This window comes from Apium graveolens, chromosome 9, assembly GCF_009905375.1.
Source record: "Apium graveolens cultivar Ventura chromosome 9, ASM990537v1, whole genome shotgun sequence".
NCBI lineage: Eukaryota > Viridiplantae > Streptophyta > Magnoliopsida > Apiales > Apiaceae > Apium > Apium graveolens.
In genome coordinates, this window is record NC_133655.1 from 136744154 (window position 1) to 136757140 (window position 12987).

Sequence of the window (12987 nt, forward strand, 5' to 3'; positions counted from 1 at the left end):
ATTTACATACACACAATCGATAACTGAATAATTAAACTCAACCTAATTTCGACAAACTCTAATAATCATTTGCTACCCAAAAACACAAAAAATCATCTTCGATTCGACTAATTACAGTTACATATAAAAATAATTAATCCAAAAATATGTGGAAGAAGAATTAAAAAAATAAATCACAATAATAATGAAATAAAATGTTCACAATAAAGGATTCAAACCTTGTTTTCGGGTCGCGTCTCTACATCAACTCCTATTATCAATGTTTCTAGAAAGAGATGAAGAAGAGCGAGAAAATCGCGAATCTATTACATATATATTAGAGCAACTAGGGGGTTCATTGAGACAATTTAATAATTTGAAATTACTTAAGTACCCCTCATAAATATGTATTGATAAATATCAAATTTAATAACATATATGAATTACATCTAGCTCATTAATTACTAATAATTATATATTTATTAATACTCCATTATTGTATAGTAAGGACTTATACTTATAATTACATATGTATTTTTATAAGTATAGACCAAAATTATAATTTTATTATAATTTTATATATTTATTATTATACATTTAATATATCGTATGTAATATTTCACTTATTCGAAACTCTATTTTGAACGAAAAAACAAACATCTTATTCTTATTTAGATACATATAATTCTTGGATTATAATTTGAATTATAATTTCACAATAATACATACATATACATAAATATATACATAAATACATACATACATACAAATATACATGCATACATACACACACACATACATACATACATACATACATACATACATATATACATACATACATACATATATACATATAAACAAACATACATACACATACACATACACATACACATACACATACACATACACATACACATACACATACACATACACATACACATACACATACACATACATACAAGATATAAGAAATTAAGGTAACTAACACAAATAAACTCAATTTTTTGTAATCGATTAACATGATATTGTCAAATAATGAATTTCCATATTATACGGTAACAGTTATGAAATTTAAAATTTTTAAACACTTTCAAGTACATTTCTTATGAAAATACAAAATTAAAAATAAGTGCATATCACATCATACCATATTTTTTCAATTCTATAACATGTATACATTTCATTAAAATATGAGTTTTGAAAATGGTTGTGTCTCATATCAACTATAAAATATAAAGGCCGAAAAAACGCATCCCTACAGCAAAGACTGTACACAAATGAAAATAACTTCTCGTAACAAGAATTATATTTTATTTCATATGCACGTATACAAATTTTATAATAATTATGTTAGATCACATCTGTGCCTCGCACGAGTTATAGAGCTAGTTGGTATATAATATATCATCATTTTGTCCTGCAGAACCCAAACAATACAAGCATCAATACCAGAAGTATGAAATAAGAGACGAAGAATGATGCAAAAATATATATTGGATTGGATACGTATGCAAACATGTACATATTCATAAATCACATAGATAAAATAAAAAATAATGAGATGTTCGATATTTAAATTTTGAGAAATGAATAATGATTTTTTGTACGTGATATGTATCTATCTAATTTAAATGAAGACTCAAATTAAGGATATGAATTAGTGATAGTTACCATTTACATGGATAATTTGAAATTCAAAAAATAACTAATTGGATGAGATTGTATGGGTTATTTTTAGATATCTAGTTAATTTGAAATTTGAAAAATAACCAACTCTTAATTATGATGGGTCAAAAAATAAGTTAATCAGATAGTCCATGAGTTTAGTAAAATGTATAGTAATTGAGTCATGGGTTATTTTTTTATGCATTAGGTAAATTAAGGAGTGGTAATCCAGGATCATAGATTGAGAACAAGAATTAGTATAATAAATAGTTATAGTATAAGAGCATCTCTAATGCTACAAAACCCTTAGTAAATAATCCAGTTGCCATCTAGGTGTCAAATATGTGGCAGATTTAGATAATATGTAAAAAAAAAATACACTCCAACCATATATCCCCTTAGCAAAAATTATATACAATCATTTTTAGTTTGCTATATTTTGGCCAAACAAGAAAACCTTTAGGTATAAATTTACATAATCATAATATAAATAATATCATTGGAGTGTATATCAAACCCTTTAGCTCAAATTTTACAAAACGGTGATATTGAATTATTATAGCCAACCATTTTGTATTTTACCATTGAAAATGCTCTAGTAATCCAGAATTTAACAAGTTGTCCTGGTATTCGCAGCATAATAAAAACGGATCGTTTTAATCAGTAAATGTTGGTTTGACAAATGACGATATTATAAAAATTTCCACATTCAATTACAAAAACTAAAAACCCAAATGAACACGACTAGTATACGTTTCCAGAACCTATCTTCTATCTTCTGCGCATGTAACAGATGAAATATTCTATCTGTGTGTACGTATATTTTATAAAATCATTATTCGATCTTGTTGTGGCGACTTATCCTGTAAAATACAATTACTTGGAACCTGCCTGCAATGCATCTTCATTTATTAAATTTAGATTATAAATTATGTGTGGTATTTGACGAAAACACACATCATTTTAATTATGAAATGTTATTTGATGGAATGACGAAATATGAAATCCCCAAAACATTCTTTTTATATATATAATTAATCAGGCATGCACGAGTCGAACTACTGGTCACCCACAAAACAACAACACTTATTGACCAAAAGACTTGACCTGTAAGAAAAATCTAAATGACCACGAATCCATAACCATACCCTTTACTTGTAATTTTGTTTAGTTTTTAAGATTTTTACATTTACGAATGGTTGGTGAGATAGAGAAATTGTAATTAAATCTTCTATTGATATTCCTTATAAATAGAAGCTCATCGCATGTAAGTTGTCTCAGTTAATAAGAACTGCACAAATTTTTGCATCAACTTGTTTACTTTCAACTCATCAGAATTTGATTGATCATGCCTTCAGTTTCCGGGCAAACAGTGTGTGTTACCGGTGCGGGCGGTTTCATTGCTTCATGGATGGTAAAATTACTACTTGAGAAAGGTTATAGTGTTAGAGGGACGGTCAGAAATCCAGGTAATGTCACTGTGTGTGTTTAATGATCGAATATGTTCATTTATAAATTATTTGAGTATTTATTTGGTTTGTATTTTTGATCAGATGATCCGAAAAATGACCATTTAAGAGAGCTGGAAGGTGCAAAGGATAGGTTGACGTTGTGCAAAGCTGATCTTCTTGATTATGAGAGTTTACGCAATGCCATTAGTGGCTGTGATGGTGTTTTCCACTCTGCTTCTCCCGTCACTGATGATCCTGTACGTGCATATTTAATCATATCATTCATCTACTTTTAATTACTTGCTTTCTTCGATAATCCATAGCTTAATCCAAAATCCCAACGAACTATGTTTAATACAGTCCGTCCGTTTTCTAGCTGAACCACTTCTGTTGGCTTTTCTCTTAACATTACGTTGTTGAGAGTTTCTGAAAGCTTGTCTGATTAAATTTCTGCAGTTGATCGTCTTGGAAAAAAATATGATCAGAAAGTAAAATGATTTTTATCATAGTAGGTCAATTGATAATTTTAGGTTGAGCAATCAAGATTCACTAATTTTTAAAGATTCTGATATTAATTTGGCCTGATGATGGTGGTGACATCACGTATGAAGGAACAAATGGTGGAACCGGCTGTTATTGGAACCAGAAATGTGATTGTTGCATCCGCGGAAACAAAAGTGCGACGAGTAGTCTTCACGTCATCAATTGGTGCAGTATACATGGACCCTAACAGAGGCCCTGACGAGGTCATTGATGAAGATTGCTGGAGTGATCTTGAATTCTGCAAATCCACCAAGGTAATTCAAATATCCCACCAACTTTTACCTCTAATGTAAGTTTGGTAAACTCTGGGCCGACCCTCTTCTTTAGTGTAACATAGTGACATACTGGTAGGTTTAGTTTGTTTGTTTCTAAACTATAACTTATTAGATTTTAATTATTCGGATCTTTGCAGAACTGGTACTGCTACGGGAAAGCAGTGGCAGAAAAGGCCGCGTGGGAGGAGGCAAAACAGAGAGGAGTAGACATGGTGGTGATGAGTCCAGTTTTGGTGCTTGGTCCATTGCTGCAGCCCACTGTAAATGCTAGCATTGTTCATATTCTCAAGTACCTCACTGGCTCAGCCAAGACTTATGTCAACTCTGTCCAGGCCTATGTCGACGTTAGGGATGTGGCATCTGCACACATTCTCCTCTTTGAGAATCCTTCTGCCTCCGGACGCTATCTCTGTTCTGAGAGTTCTCTTCACCGCGGTGAAGTTGTCGAAATTTTAGCCAAATTCTTCCCTGAATATCCTATTCCTACCAAGTAAGTTCAAATGTCAATTCCCAAATCCATTTTTTAGGTATTAGGAAGATTATATATTAATAAAAATATTGAACGGAAAACGTTACTATTTAGTTGTATATTGATATGGGATAGCACTTAGCAGGCTCACCAACTCTTGACTTGCTAGATGGGGTAAACTCGACGTGTTAAGTAAAGGCAAGAAAATGAAATTATATTGTTAGGTCTAAGTTTAGTATTATGGTAATGATATGATATTCATTTGATGGCAAGGAAAAAAGCTTACCCTGCCTACAAACAAGTTGCTGTCAAAGCCCAGTCTCGAGCCTTGTATTCCAATAATCCTATCCTATAGTGACAAGCACTAATTATGAACCTATGGAATCATCAAGTCCCAGCTTTGATTGTGTATAAAATAAAACTTTGTAGGTGTTCAGATGAGGTGAATCCAAGAGCAAAACCCTTAAACTTCTCAAATAAAAAGCTCAGAAGTTTAGGGTTGGAGTTTACACCAGTGAAGCAGTGCTTGTATGATACTGTGAAAAGTTTACAAGAGAAAGGCCACCTCCCGGTCCCTAAGCAGGCAGATGATATTGTAACTCATCAAAATCTTCGAATCCAGTTTTCTTGATCCAGTAAATAATTGCATCATGTTCTCTCACCAACCTATTATTGTATTATAATTGTATTATCAATAACCTTGTTTTGGAAGCCAAAAAACAATACTACTAATATTGAGCTTTCTACTTGACTTTATCTTTTGTTGTTTGCTCATTCATTATCGGTTTTACAAGTTGTTTGCTGGATTCCCTTGAGCATCTATGCCACAGGAAATAGAATTCTAAATTCTGTTCTATCCTATCTATACTTACTCTATTATAATAACCATCACAATGTGTTATAATTCCGTATTACTCACGACCGTTGGATCCAAATGATCATCTTTTAATCAAACAAATGATCATGACCATTAAAATAATACACTACTTAAGGTTCGAATCTCACTAACAACAAAAATTTATATTATTATTTATCTATTATTAAAGTTATCAGGTTCAAATTTCGTCAACAACAAACATTTATATTATTTATATAGAGTAGTAAAATTCTATGGAGTCCACTTTTTAATTGGAGTCCTCGGAATCCATCTATGTTCTGCAAATAAAATATCTTTTAAAATGTATTATCTTGTAAAACATGTTTCACAAATATTATTATTTCAATAAAATCATGCAAATCTCATATATTTACGAGTGCAATATGTATATTCTGCAACATGGACATTTATGTTCTGCAAACTAAGTATGTTTTGTAGAATAATATATTTTGCAACATTCTACTTGTAAAATTTATGCAATATGCAAGATTTTCAATAAAATTGTGATATTTGTAGAATATCATTCGAAAAATAATACGTTTTGCAACAATTTAAGCTATTTTTTACTTGCAGAACATATATGAACTCCAAGGACTCCAATGAAATAGGGGACTCCATAGAACCTAACCCTATTTATATATACTACCTAACCAAACTATAATAACCTTTAATTTTGTTCAACCTCTTGGTTTAGTTATGCTCTCTTTCTAATATCTCTATTAATATTAATCACAACTTTAGTTCTTTTTAATTAAATGACCATCTAATCTTTTGATTTTAGTACTAAGAATATAAACAGTCAAAAATTTTAGGTTTGAATACAGTTGTCTACATTCAAAATTAAACATTAATTTAAAACTAATCAACAATATACTATATTATAACAAATAAAAATATAAAATATTATTAGAGGCACGTGCATCTCACGGGTTTTATGCTAGTATATTGTAATAACCGGAATAGAATATAATTTGGTTCAACGGTTTGGTTCAACAGTAATTCAATGGTCAAGATTATTTGTTTGTGTTAGTGTTTGTGTTCTAGAGACAACACTATGATGTTTTAGTTTAAGACATTAGGATTATTAATATTTATGTTCTATCGATTATTCCCTTTATAGTTTATTAATTCTTAATTTACTGCGATATAAATGTTAGATTAATAAATGTCCTTGGAATATGATATGCAATTCTATATCTCTAAGTACGTGACTTAGAAATGAGATTATGAGAATAATATCAATATTCCTAAAGGTTCATAGCCGAGTATTATTATTAAGGGACAATAATAATGCATTAAGACTGATGTGTTTGTTGACTGATGATCACATCTCATTGATCATATGTATGATGATACTAAAGTCAAAAACACAGGCAAATGTATATGTACATGGTGCTGGACAGACCCAATGTGAGATTTTACATGTCTGTTGTGTCATAAGTAATTCACACAGTAATAATGATGTAATGATCCTTAGACCTGAAGTCATTATAAATCTATACGAGAATTAATATACATTGATTCCATTAAAAGTTATCCTTGACCGGGTATTGATAAAAGTGGACATTTGGTATATTATGAATCGTATGAGAAATATGAATGATCTAGGTGGGATTTAACCCTCCTATTTTAGGGATGATATTATTGGCCTCTTGTGTGAGCTAGACTATGAAATGCGTGATCACGCTCAAATGTTGATTTGATATGATAGTCTACTCATTGATCAAGGAAACTTGGATTAAATTATAATGAGGATGACACATTACATGCCTCTAGTTTAATCTATAATATTTGGTTAAAGGGATTATATTACATTGAACATTATTCACGAAAGGTTTAATCGATCACCGATTCAATTATTATTACTTGAGTAGTAATGATGTATTACTAAATGCCGCTCATTGTTTACGATTTTCAATTAGATTTAAAATTCGTTGCCAATGTAATAATAACCTATAGGGTCACACACAAAGAATGCTTGAAGGATTATTTAATTTAAATTAGATTTAAATTAAATTAAAGTAATTTGAATTATTTATAATATCAATTAAGTTTGACTTAATTAATTAGATAAATAATGATATTCAAATTTACTAATATTAATTATGAAATTTATTTGTTAAATAATTAAGTGATACTTAATTATAATACAAATAGAAATTTTGAATTAATAAATACTCCTAATTAGTTCAGAGTTATAATTCGCTTTTCTACTCTCTATATATTATCTCTTGTGTGGCTGATTTTTTCGTGTGCAAAAAAAAAGGCTTTTACTAAAATCCTAGCCACCAAGGGAGAAGATGGAGAGAGCAAGAAGAAACGAGTTTGTGCTAGTACACATCAAATCCTTGCGTTCAAGTATTCGTGTGGATACCGATAGAGCGTAGATCGCAAGAGCGGGATGCGTGGTGATTGAACAAGCTTTGAATATCAATTAGTCAATCAATTTGTAAAGTTTCTTAAGGTAAATAATCTGATCTATGAATTAAATATCTATTTTTGCATGGATCCTGCGGGGGTTTCGAAAATTCTATTTTTTCACGTTTTTAAATATTGTTTCCGTTGCGTTTATGTGCTCGAAACCCAAAAATGACATCAGAGCTACTTGCGAAAAGTGTTTTAATTCGTTTATGTGTTTACTGGTTTTATGATGATAACATGTATACAATATTTCATGACTGTTATGTATGCGATTTTGTATGTTTTACATGTTGTTATATTTATATATGTGTATGTATATATATGTTTTGAATATATGATATTCATGAGAGTTGTATAATCATATGATGATTATATAATCTGTATATATACTTATATATACATGTTTTGTGTTTGTTCTTATTATAAGAATCGTATTTGATACGATTCTGAATCGGATGCAGCGGATTTGCTGAAATCTATGTCTGGTGTTCGATTTTGGTGAACGAATACACTATTTCATATGGAATCGAGCGTCTGAACGTAACCGATAGCTGAAGCTATCATCGACTGATCTGTAAGGCGTTTGACGTCGTTTAGGCCCTTTAATCTGCGATTTAATGTTATCAGATTTAATTTCGAATTTTCTGATTTTTTTCAATATTTATTTTTTATGATTAGATCATGATGGGTATGATATGTTAAGATCTTATTATGTGTTTTAACATGTTATTTTGTGTTAATTGAGCATGGTGGATGGTTATGGCTTATGACCTTAGGTTAATGGTTTTGGTTTTTCAAATACGGCTTGCATGTCGTTTAATCTTGTAATTATTAAATCTCGAATGTAACTCGAGTTCTTCTTGTAAGTTCATTAGATTAGTTTTCATATTTCATTCTTGTAATGTACATGAAGACATGAAGATTTGAATATCAAGGGTAATCTCACACGGAGGCCATCCAAGGAAGCAATACAAGAAAGAAGACATGTAATAGTTAGCCTGTATTTATTTTCCACCTTAGATTGACCTAGATCTTTTCATTAGTTTGATAAAGATCACATAGGATGATGCCATAACCAACCACGTTTATTTATTACACTTTACATATATATGCGCATATGATGAATGTCTGTGTAGAGTAGTTTATAAAGATGCATGCTTAATTAGATTAAAGTTGTATGTATTAGATACGACACCCATGTCATGCTTGCTAAACAAGATAAAATCTGTAACGATTCAAGATTTTAAAATGAACAAACGATTATGAGATTCTCGTGTTTATGAAACACGAAATAAAATAAAAAATTTCTTTGTGTCTGACATGGGGAGATTTTGTCAAAAGCGAGTTCATTGAACTTGTAAGTTTGTGGGTTTTAAGCGAGACCGTTGTGACTCCCTCACTACCTGAAAATCAAACCATTGACGAATATTGATTTGAAGTATTTTATTCAAGAAAAAATTGGGAATCTCTTTATGATGGGATTATGGTCGTTTTAAAATTAACAAAACCCTAAAGTTAATATTAAGTTGATCAGATGCCTTCCAATGAGTCCAATGCGTTAACCCCTAGATCGACTAAGAGTGGGTTCGCCAAAGCGAAGTACTCCTATCTATCGTGGGAGATGTGTTAAAGTATATTGATACTTTTTGACTATTGGGTTTCACTTAACTAAGTTATCACAATAGGATTGTGAACTGAGAGGCTTAGAGTTTGGCGAGATTTATTAGAAAAATATGAACAAATGTTGTTCCACCAAGCTATCCAAGAGTTATATAGTTGATATAATTGACAAATGTTGTCTACCTAAATAATCATATTTTAGGAGAAAAGCCAAATCTGACCTAACGCGTGGTGAAATTTGGATCATGGCTCACTAGAAAGGATATAGAAGATATTTTTTCCAAATTAATAGTTAGGGCTATTGATTTGATAAAAATAGTGGGATATATATATTGTGAATATATATATATGAATAATCACTTGAACATAATTTAATGATCATCTGTAGACTAAGTTATTTTATGCACTTTAATATTGTAGATATCAAATGACAAATAATATAAATAACTTCTCTATGTAATAGTCCTTGAGAAGGACATCTGACATGAAATAATTTTCTCGATTGGCATGGGAACTTGATGATTGTCCTCGGGTTCAAGGATGTCACTCAAACCCCTCCCTTATTTCTTCTAGCTGAGAATGAAACATGTACAGAATAAAATGCTTACCAGAAGCAAATTAATTATGCAACTGATGTTTCATGTCTCATGCTTGTAATTATGAGTGCTGAGTTTTAGAAGCAACAAGAGCATAATGATGCTTATGATATGATTGAGCACCTTCAAAAGATGTTTGAAAGATAGGCTCGTCAGAAAGATTTGACAATAATAAGGCACCATACTTTTGCATTAATGGGAGAATCATATCCGGTTGGACCACATGTTCTAAAGGTGATAAGAATATGTACCTTGATATTTTGGGTTTCAAGAATGGTCTAGAGACTCAGCTTGATTTGATCAAACGATCTTTAAACAACTTCTATTCTCAGTTTATTAAGAACAAAAGGAATGAGATAGATAGAACACTCAATGAGTTGTTAAGTATGTTTAGAACTGCTGAAAATAATACAGTAAAGGCATGAATTACGTCCATATTGATGATGTACACATGAAATGCAAATGGGAAAGGAAAGTGGACAGGCAAGGTGAAGATTTGATCTTATTCGGTGCCAAACTAAAGTCCAATCCTAAAGGCCTTTTGAAGCCAAATAGTGGTGTTACTAAAGGAGATGATTGTCATTTCTGTGGAAATAACTGGATGAATGGAAGTTAAATTGTCGAGATTATTTGAAAGATCTAAAGAAAAAGACTAGCAATGGTCAAGGTTCAAGTATAGGGTTAGAATTGGAGCAAAAGTTGTTTCTCTAGTTGAAGGAACTCGATATCTAATTTTGCCCATAAGACGAGATTGAGAACTTGATTAATTGTTATTACGTGCCTGCCTTTAGCGGATACATTAAGTCAATTTCTTATCAGGACAAGAAAGATTTTCATCTTATTTAAATAAACAATAGTTGTTTATTCTATTTCAATGATAAGACTTATAATGTTGCACAATTAGTTAACAATTTATATGTTCTAAGTTGACTCAAATCAAATATTACCTCTAGCATTGTCTTAAGTCATATTAATGAGAAACACATTTCTGAGTTACATATAGATGAATACTTGGATAATTTTGATTTTGAATCATACGGAAGATGTGAACTTTGTCTAATTGGCAAAATGACTAAAGCTTCTTTTACCTGATCAGGTGAAAGGGCCACCGAACGATTATGACTTATACATAATGATGTATGTGGTCGAATGCGTATGATGGCAAGTGGGGGCTTGTACTACTTCATAACATTTACTGATGATTTCAGTAGATATGGATATGTGGTTCTTATGAAGAACAAATCCGATTCTTTTGAAATGTTCAAAGAATATAAGGCCGAAGTAAAAAAGAAAACAAGGGAAAAGTATAAAAGTTTTACGATCAGATCGTGGAGGAGAATACTTAAACCTCAATTTCAAGAGTTTATTGAAGGAGTGTGATAGTGTATCATAACTTACTCCTTCTGGAACACCTCAATGGAATAGAGTTTCTGAGAGGAGAAATCGTACCTCGTTGGACATAGTGCGATCGATGATGAGTCAAGCAGATCTTCCATTCAGTTTCTAGGGTTATGCTCTAAAAACGGCTGCATATACACTTAACCAAGTTCTGACTAAAGCGGTTTAAAATACTCCATATGAGATATAGAGTGATGAATTTTATAACATGTCATTTATGAAAATTTGGGGACGTGAAGCGTTTGTAAAACGTTTAGCCTCTGACAAGCTTGGACCAAAATTAGATTGATGTTATTTTATGGGATATCCAAGTGAGACTAGGGTATAGTTTTATAATCCTTTCGAGAACAAAGTATTTGTTGCTCGGGCCGCTGTATTTTTTGAGGGAGAACTACTTTCTAAGAAAATTAGTGGGAGGATAATACATCTCGATGAAGATCAAAAACCACATGATAACATTGAACTAGATTTGGAATAAGATCAGGATGTACATCAAAATGTTGAAAGTAATCCTGTTTAGGAAATACAAGTTATTCGTAGATCTAGTAGGATTCACCATGAGTCAAGGAGAAATTATGAATTTCTTTTGACTCAAGATGGTGTTGTGATGCTTACGGATAAAGATAAGCCTCACACCTACCAAGATGCTATGAACAGTCCAGACTCCGAGAGATGGCTGGAGGCCAAGAAATCCGAGATGGAATCCATGTATCAAAATAAAGTATTGACTTTAGTTGATCCACTCTAAGGGGTAAAACATATAGGGTGCAAGTGGGTTTTCAAGAAGAAAACCTGACATGGATGGTAAAGTACAGACCTATAAGACGCGACTAGTGGAAAAAAATTTCAAACAAATTCATGGTATAGACTATGATGAGACTTTTTCACCGGTTACAATGGTCAAGTCCATCAGGATTTTGTTAGCAATAGTTGCTTACTTTGACTATGAGATTTGGCAAATGGATGTCAAAACTGCTTTCTTATATGGGAGATTTGAAGAGGATGTATATATGATACAACCTGAGGGTTTTATCGATCCAAAGTTTTCTAAGATAGTTTATAATTGCTTCTATCTATTTATAGATTGAAGCAAGCTTCAAGGAGAATGAATATTCATTTTGATAAAACTGTCAAAGTGTTTGGCTTTATTCAAAACGAGGATGAACCATGTGTTTGCAAGAAGGTTAGTGGGAGCCATGTGACATTCCTAGTATTATATGTAGATGACATATAACAAATAAGGAATGGCATACCTTCTCTACAGGCTGTTAAGACTTGGTTGAGAAATAGTTTCTCGGTGAAAGACTTAGGCGATGCTACCTATATATTAGGGATCAAGATCTATAGAGATAGATTGAAGAGATTAATCGACCTAGTCAGAGTACATAAATTGATAAATTATTGCATCATTTTATGATGCAAGAGACAAAAAAAGGATATGTTTCGATGTCTCATGGGATATTGATCTCAAAAGATAATTGCCCCCTAAATCATTAGATGATAAGGGATGTTTGAGAAAGCTCCATATACTTTAGCAATTGGATCTATAATGTATGCAATGATATGTACTTATCCTGATATTTCGTATGCTTTGAGCATGATGAACAGATACCAGTCTAATCCAGGTGAGGGTCACTGGTGTAACACCCCCAGATCCGGGGTCGGGGATCCGGGTCGTCACGGTCTTTCTTTC

General features: G+C 31.7%; 1 protein-coding gene across 1 annotated transcript; it reads left to right on the plus strand.

The window, feature by feature from the left end:
• Positions 1-2906: 2906 nt before the first annotated feature.
• LOC141682529 (cinnamoyl-CoA reductase 1) lies at positions 2907-5245 on the plus strand. Its single transcript, XM_074487217.1, has 5 exons — positions 2907-3113; positions 3198-3352; positions 3707-3892; positions 4051-4403; positions 4812-5245. The coding sequence occupies exons 1-5, from the start codon at positions 2993-2995 to the stop codon at positions 5011-5013; spliced, it is 1017 nt and encodes a 338-aa protein (XP_074343318.1). The 5' UTR covers positions 2907-2992; the 3' UTR covers positions 5014-5245.
• The last annotated feature ends 7742 nt before the right edge of the window (positions 5246-12987 follow it).

What these genes read in the sequence shown, in the direction of transcription:
- LOC141682529 (XM_074487217.1), top strand. Translation starts at nt 2,993, where the DNA reads ATGCCTTCAGTTTCCGGGCAAACAGTGTGTGTTACCGGTGCGGGCGGT. An exon ending in AGGGACGGTCAGAAATCCAG is followed by an intron (nt 3,114 to 3,197) that starts GTAATGTCACTG and finishes ATTTTTGATCAG; the next exon opens with ATGATCCGAAAAATGACCAT. An exon ending in GAATATCCTATTCCTACCAA is followed by an intron (nt 4,404 to 4,811) that starts GTAAGTTCAAAT and finishes AAAACTTTGTAG; the next exon opens with GTGTTCAGATGAGGTGAATC.